This window comes from Lepidochelys olivacea (assembly GCF_965140295.1).
Source record: "Lepidochelys olivacea isolate rLepOli2 genome assembly, chromosome: 2".
NCBI classification, from domain to species: Eukaryota; Metazoa; Chordata; order Testudines; family Cheloniidae; genus Lepidochelys; species Lepidochelys olivacea.
This window is the reverse complement of record NC_140412.1, coordinates 237,657,911-237,674,723: the sequence shown is the minus strand read 5'-3', so window position 1 is coordinate 237,674,723 and position 16,813 is coordinate 237,657,911. Positions and strand designations below refer to the sequence as shown.

At 40.9% G+C, this 16,813-nt stretch overlaps 2 protein-coding genes across 5 annotated transcripts in view; one reads left to right on the top strand and one right to left on the bottom strand.

Moving 5' to 3' along the window:
* Positions 1–4,668, bottom strand: part of YME1L1 (YME1 like 1 ATPase) — a 39,078-nt gene extending 34,410 nt beyond the window's left edge. The window contains exon 1 of the mRNA XM_084618388.1: positions 4,552–4,668. The gene's annotated coding sequence lies outside the window, so the exon portion shown is untranslated. The remainder of the gene's footprint in view (positions 1–4,551) is intronic.
* Positions 632–16,813, top strand: part of MASTL (microtubule associated serine/threonine kinase like) — a 47,588-nt gene continuing 31,406 nt past the window's right edge. For 2 of the 4 annotated variants that reach the window (XM_084618381.1, XM_084618384.1), the window contains exons 1-5: positions 4,691–5,038; positions 12,504–12,641; positions 14,194–14,333; positions 15,670–15,758; positions 16,391–16,497. In XM_084618381.1, the coding sequence (XP_084474507.1) occupies positions 4,868–5,038; positions 12,504–12,641; positions 14,194–14,333; positions 15,670–15,758; positions 16,391–16,497 (645 nt within the window). In that variant the 5' untranslated portion in view covers positions 4,691–4,867. Of the gene's footprint in view, positions 1,757–4,690; positions 5,039–8,535; positions 8,566–12,503; positions 12,642–14,193; positions 14,334–15,669; positions 15,759–16,390; positions 16,498–16,813 lie in introns of those variants that run through there. The other 2 variants (XM_084618383.1, XM_084618382.1) reach the window with 2 other exon arrangements.

Sequence of the window (16,813 nt, the reverse complement as noted above, 5' to 3'; positions counted from 1 at the left end):
CCAAGGCCAAGAAAAGACACTCTGGTGATCCATGCATTGTCCATACTAGAAAAATTATCTGTTGCTGACAATACGTGCCCATTGCCGAAACCTATTATCAGCAATAGGCAATTTTTCTTTTTCTAGAATAGGCAAGGCTCTATTGTGTACATGGTATTGCATCTAAGGATTTTTCAAGGGAGGACCTAATCCTGCAATCTACTCTGCTTGGGTAGCCCTTTTAGAGCTCATTGCAGGATCAGAATCTTAGTGTATTACATCTTTATGCACAAAATAAAACTTGTGTCAGACTAGTCAAATTTTCAATGGCAAAATCATGCTGGCACATGCCAGCAATTTTTTTAGTGTTAAAAAAGAAAGTAAGTTACATTGGCTAAACTAACAAACAGAGATATGGGCATCAAATTTCTTGCTGTAAGGGAAAAGGTAAAGTAGTTTTATAATGGAAATTTTGAGAATAATTAAACACATACTTTAAAGGGACATTGCCAACTTGAAATCTAATCAGCATTTTATTTTAAAAAAGAGCTAATCAAATGTTCAGATAGTACACCTGTCCCTGTAATCACATGCCAAATTTTGTGGTTTAGAATCACATTTTTCTCTATTTTAAATGTCTCTAGACTCACACAACAAACTGAAGAAACTCTCTAAATAATGGACTATACAGGGAAACAATGAAACTTGACTTATACAAAGTACAGTCAAATGCACAAAATAAACAAAGTTCCCAATCCTGGAAAACACTTTACTTAGGAGGACTCTGTCCCACCCTCCATCAACTTACGTAATCTCGGTGACCTCAACAACAAAAACACTGTTTTAGATAAAATATAAAACATATTTATTAACTACAGAAAGAGAGATTTTAAGTGATTATAAGTAGCAGACATAGAGATCAAAGTTGCTTACATAGGAAAAAGAAATAAACTTGCAGTCTAAATTCTACAGACTAAGTTAGGTTTGAATCAAACAGCTTCTCTCACTCTAATAGAGGTTACAGGCAGCTTACAGTTCCTAATACATAGGCTGCATTCCCTCTCACCCTGGGACAAATCCCCTCAGTTCAAAGTCTTTGTCTTTTAGATGATCTTACAGCTGTTGAGGTGTGGGAGGAGAGAGGCCAAGTGATGATGTCACTGTCTCTCTTTTATACTTTCTTCCAGCTGCTAGAAAAATCCTTGCTGTGACATGGGGTTTAGGTACCCCTCATTGCATATGTGCCCTCTCTGAGGTGTCTCTGGGAGAGTAGATTTTTCTTGGTGGGTCATCAACACATGTCTGGCTGGTCCTGATGTAATTCTGTCTTGTCAATTGCTCCTTTGTTGTCACTGAAAGACTGGCTGTAGGTATCTCCCAACCTCACAACATATTTTAACAACACTTCATAACTTCACATACAATGATAGTACATGCAATTCAACAAGATAATAATGTTCAACAGATCAAGACCTTTTAAATGATACCTCACTCACAAGGCATACTTTGTACAAAACATATCATAATCATACCACAGTGGTGTATATGTGGGTTCCAGGGTGCTATTTTGAGGTACAGAGTGTCACACACACATTTGTGAATTTTGTTTAATGTAAAATTAATTTTTTCAGTTGTTCAGAAATCCTTAAATCTGTTAATTTAACAAAAGAAACCTTACTTTTTCCTTATGTCTTTTCAATCATCAGCACTTGTCTGGAGTGGCTTGCTTGAAATCCTCATGTATGCTCCCTTTCATAAGATGTGGCTCAGATGAGTAGTAAGTACCAAGAGGATATCAGATAGGCCATGTTGTCACTGAGAAGCATCTAAATAGGCTTTTTGTAAATCCTAAAGACTGTTTCCTATTCTCAAAGTACCTAGAATTTGAAGATGAAAGTTCATGTTCCAACTAGCTTCTTTTCGGCATTCAAAGAGGAAATTATGGTGGATTTTAGATGGGTTATTCTGAAAGGAGTTGGTTTTATACTTTTGCTATTATTAGTCTATTACAGGGGTTCTCAAACTAGGGGTTGGGACCCCTCAGGGGATCCCGAGCTGCCAGCCTCCACCCCAAATCCCACTTCGCCTCCAGCATTTATAATGGTGTTAAATATATAAAAAAGTTTTTTTAATTTATAAGGGGGTTCACACTCAGAGGCTTGCTATGTGAAAGGGGTCACAAAAGTACAAAAGTTTGAAAACCACTGGTCTATTAAGTATGTAAGAGTAGGTCCAATAAAAGAAATTACCGTGTCTCCCTCATATTGTAGGACCAACACGGCTTCAACCACACTGCAAACAACTTCTAACATTTGTATGAAATGCTGAGTATTTTCATTGTTGCAGAGCATCCATTCAGAGCTTTAAGAAGTACAAAAAGAGTCTAAATAAGTAAACTATACTGACACATAGGTCCTGATTTTGCAGTGATAGCCACATTCCTGATCCCAGTCAATGTTGCTGTAGTGGCAGGTGGAAAATAGCTGCTGTGATGAAGTGAGCTGTAGCTCACAAAAGCTTATGCTCAAATAAATGTTAGTCTCTAAGGTGCCAGAAGTCCTCCTTTTCTGTTTGCTAATACTACTTGATCATCTAACAGTAAGTGAGGAATGCACAAGACTTCCAAGTTAAGAACATGAATGACAAATGGAATATACATTCTGTAGACAATAAAACAAATACAATCTCTGTCAACTACCACAGTTGGCATAGACAGTTATTATATGAGGTAGTTTAATGGACATTCAGAAGGAGAGGTGGTTCATTTGGATAGTTATAAAGGACAGTTGATTTTGGAGATATTTACTGAAGGGCATTTATGAGCTAGTTAGTAACAGTTATATTGAGAGGTTTCAGAATAGCAGCCGTGTTAGTCTGTATTCGCAAAAAGGAGTACTTGTGGCACCTTAGAGACTAACCAGTTAATTTGTAGCTCACGAAAGCTTATGCTCAAATAAATTTGTTAGTCTCTAAGGTGCCACAAGTTCTCTTTTTCTTTTTAGTTATATTGAGAGGCATCTGAGGAAAAGAGGATTGCAACATGGTCTAACTGGGGACAATCATGAAAGCCATGCAGTAGGGAGTGATTACATCCACGGATAATTGCTCCCCAACTAAAATCTCTCCAATGCATCATCAAGGATCTACAACCTATCCTGAAGGACGACCCATCACTCTCACAGATCTTGGGAGACAGGCCAATCCTTGCGTACAGACAGCCCCCCAACCTGAAGCAAATACTCACCAGCAACCACACACCACACAACAGAACCACTAACCCAGGAACCTATCCTTGCAATAAAGCCCGTTGCCAACTGTGTCCACATATCTATTCAGGGGACACCATCATAGGGCCTAATCATATCAGCCACACTATCAGAGGCTCGTTCACCTACACATCTACCATGTGATATATGCCATCATGTGCCAGCAATGCCCCTCTGCCATGTACATTGGTCAAACTGGACAGTCTCTACGTAAAAGAATAAATGGACACAAATCAGACATCAAGAATTATAACATTCAAAAACCAGTCTGAGAACACTTCAATCTCTTTGGTCACTTGATTACAGACCTAAAAGTGGCAATTCTTCAACAAAAAAACTCCAAAAACAGACTCCAATGAGAGACTGCTGAATTGGAATTAATTTGCAAACTGGATACAATTAACTTAGGCTTGAATAAAGACTGGGAGTGGATGGGTCATTACACAAAGTAAAACTATTTCCCCACGTTTATTGCCCCTTCCGCCCCACTGTTCCTCAGACGTTCTTGTCAACTGCTGGAAATGGCCCACCTTAATTATCACTACAAAAGGTTCCGCCCCCCTCCTGCTGGTAATAGTTCACCTTAAGTGATCACTCTCCTTACAGCGTGTATGGTAACACCCATTGTTTCATGTTCTCTATGTATATAAATCTCCCCGCTGTATTTTCCACTGAATGTATCCAATGAAGTGAGCTGTAGCTCACAAAAGCTTATGCTCAAATAAATTTGTTAGTCGCTAAGGTGCCACAAGTACTCCTTTTCTTTTTGCCAATACAGACTAACAGGGCTGCTTCTCTGAAACCTCTACATTAACAGTGAGCTCTAAAGTTTGTCTGCTTTACCAACAGAAGTTGGTCCAGTAAAAGATATTACCACGCCTACCCTGTCTTACTAACAGTATGTACACATATACACACACATATCTTCCCCTACCTTGCCTTACTTTAACAAACTGCCTCACATTTATGCTTAGACTAATTTTTTATTAGCATAAACACATCTTCCTAAGGTGTAAGGTATTGGATTTTTCCGACCATAATCAGTATTTTCATGTACTTCAGTGGTCCAAAATTCAGATGAAAAAATCAGTAAAAACTGCATAAGAGCTTTTGTAAAACTTGGCAATTTTTCAGCAAAAACTGAAAATGAAGGACCTTAATTACACGACACGTAGGGGCAGTTGCAACAGGATGTTAGGTGTTGTTTACATTACAGGCAGCTGCACTAACATAGTTATTGGGATTGGTTGCATTGGGGTCAGTTGCACCGAGGCATTAGAGGCAGAGTTGCATTGGGGTCACTTACATTTAGAGGCAGAGTCGCAGTGCGTTCAGCTGTACTGAGACAGACCAGTCCAACTGGTCAGAACCAGCTTCGCTTGATTCCCCAGATCTTACACGTTCCCCAATGCTCCCGCTAGACTGGTCACTGCGCATGCGCTCGTATTTCACCCTTCCCCTTATCGCTCTCACGCAGACTCTCGGGAAGTCCTGCCCACCTCCCGTGCCTGCTGCTGTCAGTTGGCCAATGACGTTACCCGCAGGTGGGGCGGGGCTTAGCTTTGAATTGGCGCGGGGCACGCAGCGGTGAAGGGGACAGTCGGAGAGCGCGGAGTCGCGTGATGGGGACGGTGGAACCCGCGGCTGAGGAGAGGGGCGCCGCGCGGGTGAGGCGCATCGCGGTGCCCCGGCCGCCCTCCATCGAGGACTTCACCATCGTGAAGCCCATCAGCCGGGGCGCCTTCGGGAAGGTCTACCTGGGCCGCAAGGGGGGGAAGCTCTACGCTGTCAAGGTGAGAGCGGCGGGGCTAGGGCCCGATCCGCTGCGGGGGAGCAGTTCATCGCTGCTCCGGTTCCCGCAGTCACACCCGGAGCGCAACGGGCTCAGCAGGGCCCAGCGCTGCCCGCTGCAGCCGGGACCCCGATAGCCCGGCAGCCAGCTCGCAGTCCCCAGTGATCGCCCGCCCGTCTGGGCCCACGTTAGCCCTGGGCAGGGGAGCCGCGGGCTCGCAGTAGCTTCACCAGCTCGTCCCCCTCCCGCTGGGAAGAGCCGGGAGGGGTGGGGCGTGGAGCCGCCGGGGGAGAGTCAGGCCGGCGATGTGCCAGTCTGGGAGGTCTGAAGCTGAGCCGTGGGCCCCAGACCTCAGCTGGGCCCGGCTCCTGCGCGCTCTGTTGCGCGGCGAGTGCGTGTTGCTGGCGGCCAGGCCCCGGCCTGAGGGGGCGGCTGCAGGGGGGTCGCGGCCTGTGGCGCGCTGGGCGGGCGCAGGAGCCGTGAGTCGGGCTGGGTTCCAGGAACAGGTTGCTGGGCTGGAAGAGCTGGGCCGGGCTGCGCTCAGCAAACCGGAGCTCAGACCCGAGAGGAAAAATGAACTCTCGCTGCTGGGCCCAGTCAGGGGTCCGTGAGCAGCAGCTGGGCGTGTGCAGGTGGCTCCTGTTCCAGTGGTGCCCTGGCTGACCCCACTACCCCTTGTTTGTTGTGCCCTGCGGTGGTCTCAAGGCAGACTTGTGCCTGGAACTTTGTGTTGTCTCTGTCTGCCGTCCCCGCAGCTGAGTGGCTCAGGCCTGGTCTACACGGCAGTGTGCGCTCCCCTTAATCTAAGTTGCCCACTACTTTGACTTAAGGCTATGCCTACACTACAGCATATGGTGGCAAAACTTACATCGCTCAGAGGTGTGAATGTTCCACCTCACTGAGCAACATAAGTGCTTGTGTGGACAGGGCTGTCAGCTGGAGAGCTTCTCCTGCCGACATAGCTTCTGCTGCTCACTGAGGTGATATTATTTTTTATGCCAACGGGAGATGTCATAAATATAAAGGGAAAGGTAAACCCCTTTAAAATCCCTCCTGGCCAGAGGAAAAATCCTCTCACCTGTAAAGGGTTAAGAAGAAGAAGGTAACCTCGCTGGCAACTGACCAAAATGACCAATGAGGAGACAAGATACTTTCAAAAGCTGGGAGGAGGAAGAGAAACAAAGGGTCTGTGTCTGTGGTATGCTGCTTTTGCTGGGGATAGACCAGGAATGGAGTCTTAGAACTTTTAGTAAGTAATCTAGCTAGGTATGTGTTAGATTATGATTTCTTTAAATGGCTGAGAAAAGAATTGTGCTGAATAGAATAACTATTTCTGTCTGTGTGTCTTTTTTGTAACTTAAGGTTTTGCCTAGAGGGATTCTCTATGTTTTGAATCTAATTACCCTGTAAGGTATCTACCATCCTGAGTTTACAGGGGTGATTCCTTTACTTCTATTTACTCCTATTTCTATTAAAAGTCTTCTTGTAAGAAAAGTGAATGCTTTTTCATTGTTCTCAGATCCAAGGGTTTGGGTTTGTGGTCACCTATGCAAATTGGTGAGGATTTTTACCAAACCTTTCCCAGGAAGTGGGGTGCAAGGGTTGGGAGGATTTTGGTGGGAAAGACGTGTCCAAACTACGTTTCCTAGTAAACCCAGTTAGAGTTTGGTGGTGGCAGTGGATATTCCAAGGACAAAGGATAAAATTAATTTGTACCTTGGCGAAGTTTTAACCTAAGCTGGTAAAAGTAAGCTTAGGAGGTTTTCATGCAGGTCCCCACATCTGTACCCTAGAGTTCAGAGTGGGGGAGGAACCTTGACAGGAGAATTCTCTCCTGTTAGCATAGAGCGTCTTCACCAGACACACTATGCCGTCACGTCTCCCATTATGGTCTCATCCGCCACGCCAGGATGTTAGGGCAGAAACACTCTGGCAAGAGGAATGGATAGCTATTATAATCCCCAACCAGTCCCTCCTCACCGATCCCACAATTTGCCTGCCTGGTTTTGACCTGCCTCGTCGCCAATGGTCCCTGTTGAACAGGTTCCAGACTGGGCAAGGTCTCTGTGCAGCCAACTAGTATTGCTGGGGCCTTCATGACAGCCCTTTGTGCAGCTGTGGCACAACGCAGATGATGACTCACGTTATTGAATGCCTGCTGACTAGGTTCAGTGGTGGCCTAGAACAGGGGTGGCCATCCTGAGCTTGAGAAGGAGCCAGAATTGTCAGCAGCTCCCCCCCACCTGCTCCCAGCGTGTCCCACCCACCAGTACCACCACCACCCCCCACACCTCCCGATCAGCTGTTTCCTGGCGGGCAGGAGGCTTGGGAGGAGTGAGGGCATGGAAGGGGTGGAGTGGGGGCAGGGCCTGTGGCAGAGCCAGGGATTGAGCAGTGAGCACCCCCTGGCACATTGGAAAGTTGGCACCTGTAGCTCCAGCCCCGGAGTTGGTACCTATACAAGGAGCCGCATATGAACTTCTGAAGAGCCGCATGGGGCTCCGGAGCCACAGTTTGGCCACCCCTGGCCTAGAGAACTGTATCGTGCCACTGAAGATGCCATCGCTTAGCTAGACGACTATGCAGACACTAAATAAAATAAACCAGACGCGCTGCAGCGGCACAGCTGTATCTGTACAGCTGCATTGCTGAAGCGCTGTATGTATAGACATACTCTAAAACTCCATCTCTGAGAGAGGCATAGCGCTTAGGTTGATGAAGTTAGGGCAATGCAGTGCCTACCTAGACATTGTATTACTTACTTCGCCTGTTAGCTGTCCGCACAGCCTGGAGCCCTACTGCCAGGACTGACAGCCCAGAGCAAGTATACTCCCATAAACTTCTAAATTCCCTTTTTCATATTGAGTAATCTCAAATTGACATAATTCCTTTCATTAGCTAACAGGATCTAGGGGGCTGATTATTTTCAGTGTTGGGAAATTAGTGTCTGAGACTGGGTCTTTTGGAATTATGGTTTTGGGGATGACATACCCTTAACTGATATATTGCACAGATGGAATGCTCACACAAACTTTCATTATGATCATTTTGTTTGGGTTGCTCATGGGGGTAACTGTGTTAAGCTTTTGATTTAAAAATCAAACAAAAACCAAAAAACCCCAAACATGAAAGAAATTAGCACACAAAGGAAAAGGTTCTTATTAAGTTGGATGAATCAATGTATCAACCTTGAATGTAGTATACCTGTGTGTTTACGAGACATTTCTTTATAAAAGCTCTGATCCTGAAAATGTTTATGTACATACTTAACTTTACTTGCATTAAAATCAATGGGGCTACTCACAGTAGTAAAGTTGAGCGCATGATTAAGTGTTTGCAGAATTGATGCTAAACTGTTGTAATATATTTTGAGAGCATTTAATGCCTTAATGGTTGGCTTCTCGTAAAACAAGAATGGCTGTATTGGGCATACCAATAGTCCATTTAGCCCAGTCTCCTGTCTTCCAACAGTGGCCAATGCCAGATGCTTCAAGGGGAATGAACAGGGAATTAATCTACTGATGGATGGTAATCTCCAGTGTATGTTTTATACCAGTTTGAATTTGTTCTTTAGATAAGTTACTCCTGGGGGAATTCTCCGCCAAAAAATGAAAAATTCTGCTCATATTTTAAAACTCTACAAAATTCTGCATATTTTAGTTGTCAAAATAACACAATATAATCATGCCAGTTTCAATTATTTTGGTAATTTATTTCAAATTTTGAAATATACCTGTCAGCCAGTATATCTCTAACAATATAGACCCAAAAAAATATATTCAGGTAGTGTTGTTGTTTTTTTGTTTTGTTTTTTTTTGACAGATTCCTTACTAGGCATATTAATAAACAACTTTGGGGAATTCATTTAAACTGAAATACAGAAATGTATTACCCTCACCCTTCAGAAGCAGTGCAAAGGCTTGGGGGAGTCAGGAGTAATGGAGGGGCTGAGGGAGAGGGAAGGAGCCTGGGAGTGAACCTGGAAAGTTGTTGGGTGTGGGTGGGAGAAGTATGGAACAGGTTTTTTAGCGGGGAGGTGAAGAATCATTGGGGAGCCTCCCCCATTCAGACCCTGGCTGACCACAAGCCTCTTCTGTTCAGTCAAGCACATCTACCCCCATCCCGGGATGTCAATCTATGACACCCACCCTCCCAGCAGTCCCGTATGCCCTCACTCTGTCTGGCCTAACTTGGGTCCGCGGGTAGGGTGCTGTGATGAATGCAGTTGGCTTCTAGCTATTCTAGCACCACAGTGGCCTCTGGTGGGTGAAATGTGGAACTGCAGCATTTCTCAGGTAGAATGTATTTTCGGCGGGGCGGAGGAATCTGCATTGGATTTGAATTGTGCGCGTGCGCAGTGGCACACAATTCCCCCAGAGTAAACCGTAATGGCACAGGCAGAGGATATGTTTGATGCAATATGATATTGTTGCTGAAGGTCAAAGTTAACAAATGTTGTATGCAGTGTAGTTATAGCCATTTTGGTCCCAGAATATTAGGCAAGATAGGTGGGATAGTATCTTTTATTGGACCAACATCTGTTTGTGTGAGAGAGACAAGCTTCTGAGCCACAGAGGGCTCTTCTTAAGGTACCTCAACCCACCTTGTCTCACAGTTAACAAAGACAGCTATTTGTCACCATGAATTGCTTGTGTTTGCTGAGGCTTTCTCCTGAGAAGACCAACATTTGTTAGATTACTTTTGATTATGAAATTGACATTTCATTTTTCTTACTTATGCAGAAATTTAGATTTTTTTCCACTGCAAAATTAGCCAGTTAAGGTTGGGATATTTTACTGACATACATTTTACTTATCACAAATGTACTCTTTTCACTGCATGTAACTTCTTTCCATAGAGGATAGCAGTATTGCTTAATTGCAGAGGCAAGATTTGTACACTTAAAATATTTTTCTTTAGAAGACCCAGTCATAATTCTAACTAAATTTTGCCATACGTACTAAGAAATGGGTAGTTTCACTACTGATATTACCTCCTTTGAAAAAAGTTGTCCACACAAATATCTTTAATATTTTAATATAAAATTAAGTTAGCAAACCATTTAAGACATTACAGTGAGTATTTGAGTATTTCTGTGTTTTAGCTTCTTGGAGGTTTAAAAATCCTTCCCTCCCATGATTCAGTCTTAGACTTAATGCGGTTTAATGTTCAATAAGTAAGGCCCTACTTAACTGCGATATTGTGGATTCTACAGGTGGCTGACAGCAGAAAATCACGGAAAAGTAATAATGGACTTTATTACTGCAAATAATAAGGTCTGTTATTGCTTTTCCACAATTTTCCATGGCTTGTCTGCAGTTCAGGCCCCTCCCAACCCCCCCGTTTTTAACAATCATCCCACAATTTAAGTAGGGCTTTATCAATAAGTATTCTACATTGAATCTCTAATTATACGTTATATATTTTACCAATGGCTGCACACACTAGTTTGAAACTGAGCATTGATTTCACATAAAACTTAAAATAAGTTAGCTTATTACTGGCAACTAGGGAAGGAAAGCAGTGTCCACGTAAATGAAGGATGTATCCTGCAAGAATTTAAACCTTCTAAACTGGATGACTGGTTAGAAAGTAAATTTAATGCTTGCTGTCATCAGAGAAATTTTCCAACTTACAATGCTTTTAGAGGAGACTTTACATAATGAAAAATTAACTTTAAGTTTAGTATCTGTCTGCACTTTTTAGCCCTCTAAGTGCCCCATGTGAGTTGAATACGTCTCTAGAATCTATGACATACAGCAAGAAGCTTCAGCTAACTAAATTAGCAATCCAAGATTTTGAGTTAACATTAAAGTTGAAATGTGTGTATACCAAAGAATGTTAAAATTAAAAGAAAGAAATACACTAATTTAGTGGTTCTCAACAGTTTTCCCATTGGGATCTCCCTTTCATTACTTGGAACCTTCTCCCATTATAAATATGTCAGGATGATCATGAGTCTCAGGTTAAGAACCAATGGCCTAAGCATTTAAACATTGGGAAATATAGAAGGAAGATAAATATTCAAATCCTTACAGTTCATATAATCCCTTAAGTAACATACGCATTAAATATCACATTTTAAAATCAACCTTAGCCATCCTTGTATCCTTGTCCAACTTCAACATATTGATTAGAAACCGTGTTAAACCCCCCAATGTAAATGATACACTCAGAGTTACAAACACCAGAGTTACAAACTGACCAGTCAACCACATACCTCATTTGGAACTGAAAGTATGGAATCAGGCAGCAGCAGAGATGACACACTCCACACCTCCCAAAAAAAAGCAAATACAGTATAGTACTGTGCTAAATGTAAATTACTTTAAAAAGGGGGATATTTAAAAAAAAAAAATTTGACAAGATAAGTAAACTGTTTCTGTGCTTGTTTCATTTAAATTAAGATGGTTAAAAGCATTTTTCTTCTGCATAGTAAAATGTCAAAGCTATATTAAGTCAATATTCAGTTGTAAACTTTTGAGAGAACAATTACAAATAACCTCCATTCCTGAGGTGTTTGTAACTGAGGTTCTACTGTACACTTTAGGCTACAGGTCCTCACTAACCATCACTGGCTTAGTTGCTGTCTTCTAGTTCACTGGCTTATGTTTAAGAGATAGGGATATTTATATTGCCCCTTGCCCTCCATTTAAAGGCAATCAGTCCTTCCCTGACTAGTATGTTAATGAAGCAGAAAGCTCATTCCTTCTCCAGTTTTCTTGTACAAAAATGTCACTGCTCTTTCCCTATGCATCCTTCCAATATGAGAAAAGCACAACTGCCAGATACACATCACATCTAGGCTACACGCTTAAGAACATCCTGTTCATCATACCAGGCTGGTGTGTTGTTTACCAGGAAGTGGGAGCAGGGTCAGCATTTCTGCAAATGTTGTAATTCATTTGTGGTCAATGATTTTAAAACATCCATTATTTGTGATAAGCATGTTCCTGTTGAATAGTGGGTGGGTCTTGGCTGGCAGATTTAAGGTTGTTTTGGAATGTGCAGTGTAATATTTTATACTTTTTCATTTGAAGTGGTGTGAACTGTGAGTGTGTCTGAGGTTTCTTCTTCCTTTAACTATTATTTGCATATTTTAAGTGCATATTTTTGTCTGTAATAGTCCTTGGTACACATTCACAAATAATTAAACCTTATTGTTACTTTTAAATTCCAGTTACTAGTTAAATTTTGTATATTATAATTTCCTTTTTCTAAAAATAGGGGGACTAATGCAGTGCTTAGGAGCTCTATAAAGTCCCCTCTACTCCACCCCTAGACCTAAAACCTCAATAACCTTAGTAAAGCTTTATTTATATTACAAATGCTTTGCAGATATAGCTATGCTGGCAGAGTCCTCTAGTGTAGATGTAGCTTATCCTTATCAGCATGTGTATTCTTGAAAATAAATGAGTATGGCAAATTATTACTGTGAATTCATTTCTACATGAATTGTTTTACAGGTGGTCAAAAAAGCAGACCTGATAAATAAAAACATGGTTCACCAGGTCCAGGCAGAGAGAGATGCATTGGCTCTCAGCAAAAGTCCTTTCATTGTACACTTATACTACTCACTTCAGTCAGCTAACAATGTCTACTTGGTGAGTAAATGGTTTACTTTGCTTTAAGACAGCTTTGAAAACATAGTGGAGAATGAAGTTTATTAGAAGAATTGTAATGTTTGAAAATATCTTGCAATAATGAGGATTGGGTATTTGAGTAATTTCATTTCACTTCTCATCCAATATGAGGTCTTAACTAGAGTAGTTATGTGGGATTAATATCTTCCTTCTCCCTGACTCCTTTTAACCCCTCTTTCTTTCTAACAGAGTCCTTCCATATAGCTAACCTGGTCAAGAATGCCTAGCACAATTTTGGGTCCAAAATAAAAATGAGCCACATATTTAAGAAGACTCTGGGTTCAGAGTGACTGTGTGTGTGCCTTGAAAAATATCCAGTAAATCACTAACAGTAAAATGTATGCTCTTGCTGCCAGTACTTAGCAGAGTTAATTGGGGTAGGTGGGAACAGGATGATTAAAGGATAAAATAAAGACTATCACAAGCTTCTGACAGGCTGTTGAGATAAATATAGGCCAAGTCTTCCTCTGTGGTAGAACCAGCAATTTAACACTCCCTCCCCAAAACTTGGAGTAGGATTTGAGCAGGGGTCCATACAAGAGGTGCCCCAGCTATGCAGAAGGGTTTTGGACCCATACTTTTTTAAATGAAAGCCTAGATTCTGCCAGAAGTGATGAGGAAGACACTTTGTTGACACAAAAAGCTTCCTTCTTACTATTGGTGAGTGGATTTGTGAAATCTTGCTTTTGTGAAACATGCTATTCTCTTAATGTCTGTAGTATTGATTAAATTTAATGCAAAATTAAATGCAAGATGTATCGAATGTCTTTAGACACTGCAATAGCATTAATATTGGTTTGGGCAGCCCAAATAAATTACAATTTAAAAAGTTAACCTTTTAAAATACATTTAATGCAGGATCATATTCAGACCATTTGTTATTGCCCCGATTATGTCAAGGAAAAACAGCTCAATTTTTTACATTTGGGCCTTTAAGCATGCTCATAATTACAGACTCTCTAGTTTCTTGAATGCACAATTACTCTAATCATATACATAATCTTGGGATTTACTCATCTCTGAAAATTTGGGCCTGGATTTTGTATTCTGTACTTACATTTTCAAAATACAATCATTAAGATACTTTAAACTTGATAAGACAGATATTTTGTGAAACTTGGGATCAATTATCCTTGACTGACACTGAATTTTGCTTAATCAAATTATATTTCCTATCATGGGAAGTGTTATTTGTAATCAGTCTAACCTATTGAAAAGCTGACCAGGGTTACAAAAAGAAGCAATAAAAAGCTTCTATGTCCATCAGAGCAATGTTTTATTGGCCAGGTCATCTGGATTAAGTCTTCTAAACAGAAAGCAATATAATTAAACATTGCTTCCGTGACTTGCCTGGGAAATGAGTTAAACTACCACAAGAATTCTTTTATCTGCTTTTACCCCATGTGAAATGCTCCTTTCTTGAAAAGAAAAAAGGTAGCTCATAATTGTGTATTCTTAAATATCTCAACCAAAAATAAAGATTCATTTTAAACATGAAATCTTTCAATGGCAGGTGATGGAATATCTTATTGGTGGAGATGTCAAATCTCTTCTCCACATATATGGCTATTTTGATGAAGAAATGGCAGTGAAGTATATTTCTGAAGCAGCATTGGCTCTTGATTATCTTCACAGGCATGGGATAATCCACAGGTAAAAATCTAATATGCAGTTTTATGACTGCTAATCAATAAATTGTTTGTTGTTAAAGCTCATTTTATGGTATGAGCATGTAATCCTTGTGGAGTCCAGTTCTCACGTCATCAGCCTCTAACTATTGAGTGTCAATTTGTGAATATCCATCCCTAGCATAGTTTTTGAAGGGAGAGGGAACTTTTAGTCTTTTTTTTTTTTATTCGTCCCTCAAAGAGAATAAGAAGAGGAACTTGCCTACTTTGTCCCCAGTGCCCCCTGAAGGCTCCCACGTCTGTGGGAAGATTGGGGAGAAGAAGGGAGGGACTCCTCTTCTCCGCCAGTGATGAAATATTCTCTTCAATTTATATTACTACAGCACTTCAAGGAATATATTTTGAAATCTATAGCCAATTGCTAGTAATGCTTAATGTCAAATGCTAGTATGTACTAATAATTTGGTAGTCCTCAGTGAGACAGTTTGACATGCTCCCCAAGAAATTAAAATTATGCGACACACAAATCTTGTGGCATATATTTCAGGCTACATGATGTTCTTTGCATGTTTAATGCGAAGAAACATTTCATTTTCTAACACAGCTCTAGAATCTGAACTTAAAATTGGTTTTCTAATGGGAAATGGGCTCTAATATTGATGCTGGAGAACTATGAATGCCCCCATTGTTGGTTGAGTAGCTTCTTTCTACTTTCAGAGTAGCAGCCATGTTAGTCTGTATTCGCAAAAAGAAAAGGAGTACTTGTGGCACCTTAGAGACTAACCAATTTATTTGAGCATAAGCTTTCGTGAGCTATAGCTCACTTCATCGGATGCATAAAAGTGGAAAATGCAGTGAGGATATTTTTATACACACAGACCATGAAAAAAATGGGTGTTTATCACTTCAAAAGGTTTTCTCTCCCCCCACCCCACTCTCCTGCTGGTAATAGCTTATCTAAAGTGATCACTCTCCTTACAATAAGAAAAGGAGGACTTGTGGCACCTTAGAGACTAACCAATTTATTAGAGCATAAGCTTTCGTGAGCTACAGCTCACTTCCTCAGATGCATATCGTGGAAACTGCAGTTTCCACGATATGCATCTGAGGAAGTGAGCTGTAGCTCACGAAAGCTTATGCTCTAATAAATTGGTTAGTCTCTAAGGTGCCACAAGTCCTCCTTTTCTTTTTGCAAATACAGACTAACACGGCTGCTACTCTGAAACCTCTCCTTACAATGTGTATGATAATCAAGGTGGGCCATTTCCTTTTCTTCTTTCTACTTAATGCTTTCTCCTCCCTTCTTTCTTATGCTCAATTGTCTATACTCCAATCTTATTTCAGTACCTTTATATCTGCAGGGACCTGAAGCCAGACAACATGCTAATTTCTAATGAGGGCCATGTTAAATTGACAGACTTCGGGCTCTCCAGAGTTACTCTGAACAGAGGTGAGATGTGGATCAATGAGTCTGTGGTTCCTCAGTGGTTTCTAAATATCATGTTTTAATATTCTTGATATTTTACATTCCAGTGGCATGTAGGGGGCCCAATCAGAATCAGGGTCCCGTGAGCCAGGTACTGTACAAATATACCTAACTGATATTTCTAATCAGTAACCAGTACAGTAGAACCTCAGAGTTATGCCCCAGAAGGTACACTCAGCACCATCTTACCTCAAAATTGCTGGGATCTCTAAATTATTTCATCATTTTAAACAAATCAGTGGAAAGTTCTTACAAACATTTGCCTCCGTTTTGAACCTTTGCAGTATGGTATTGAAAACCTGAAAATGAAACTGACTTCAGTGGTTTTTATGGTGAGAAATGCAAAAAATAAACAACATAGTGAAATCTAATTGGACTTTGAAAAATCTTTTGGGTTTAATAATATAAATGTGATGAATGGTATAGGTAAAGAAATAGCTTGTGTAAAATTCAGAATTAAGTGAGATGTCCCCTAATTTGGTTTACATGGCTAAGCTTTTCTTTTCACTGAATTTAAATACTGTTAATGACTGAAATTTTTCATTTATTGATTAATCCAGTAAAAAACTGACACTGCATTAACTTGTAAACTTTAGAGATAAATATGATGGATATCCTTACTACACCATCAATGGCTAAGCCTAAGCAAGATTATTCGCGCACTCCAGGACAAGTGTTGTCTCTCATCAGCTCTCTGGGTTTTGTAAGTAATCTAGTTATTTGTTAGTTTTCTTCAAACTGCTTGCATTTAAGGTAATGAGAAGAACTTAAGTTGGAGTAATGAGGCTTTTCCGTGTCTCAACTGACCACAGCCGGTAGCATGTTTTATGATTGGACTGTTTGTGCCTTTGACTTGAGTGTTCTAGAGGCTACTTTTGACCTTACTCCAGATAAGTGAATTGACAGATTTGGGATGTGATTTCAGCTGAGTTCCAATTATAATTTAACTTTGAGTAAATTTAAGACTACATTTTCAGCTACAGATGTTCTGTACAAACTTTAATCCATTTATTAAAACT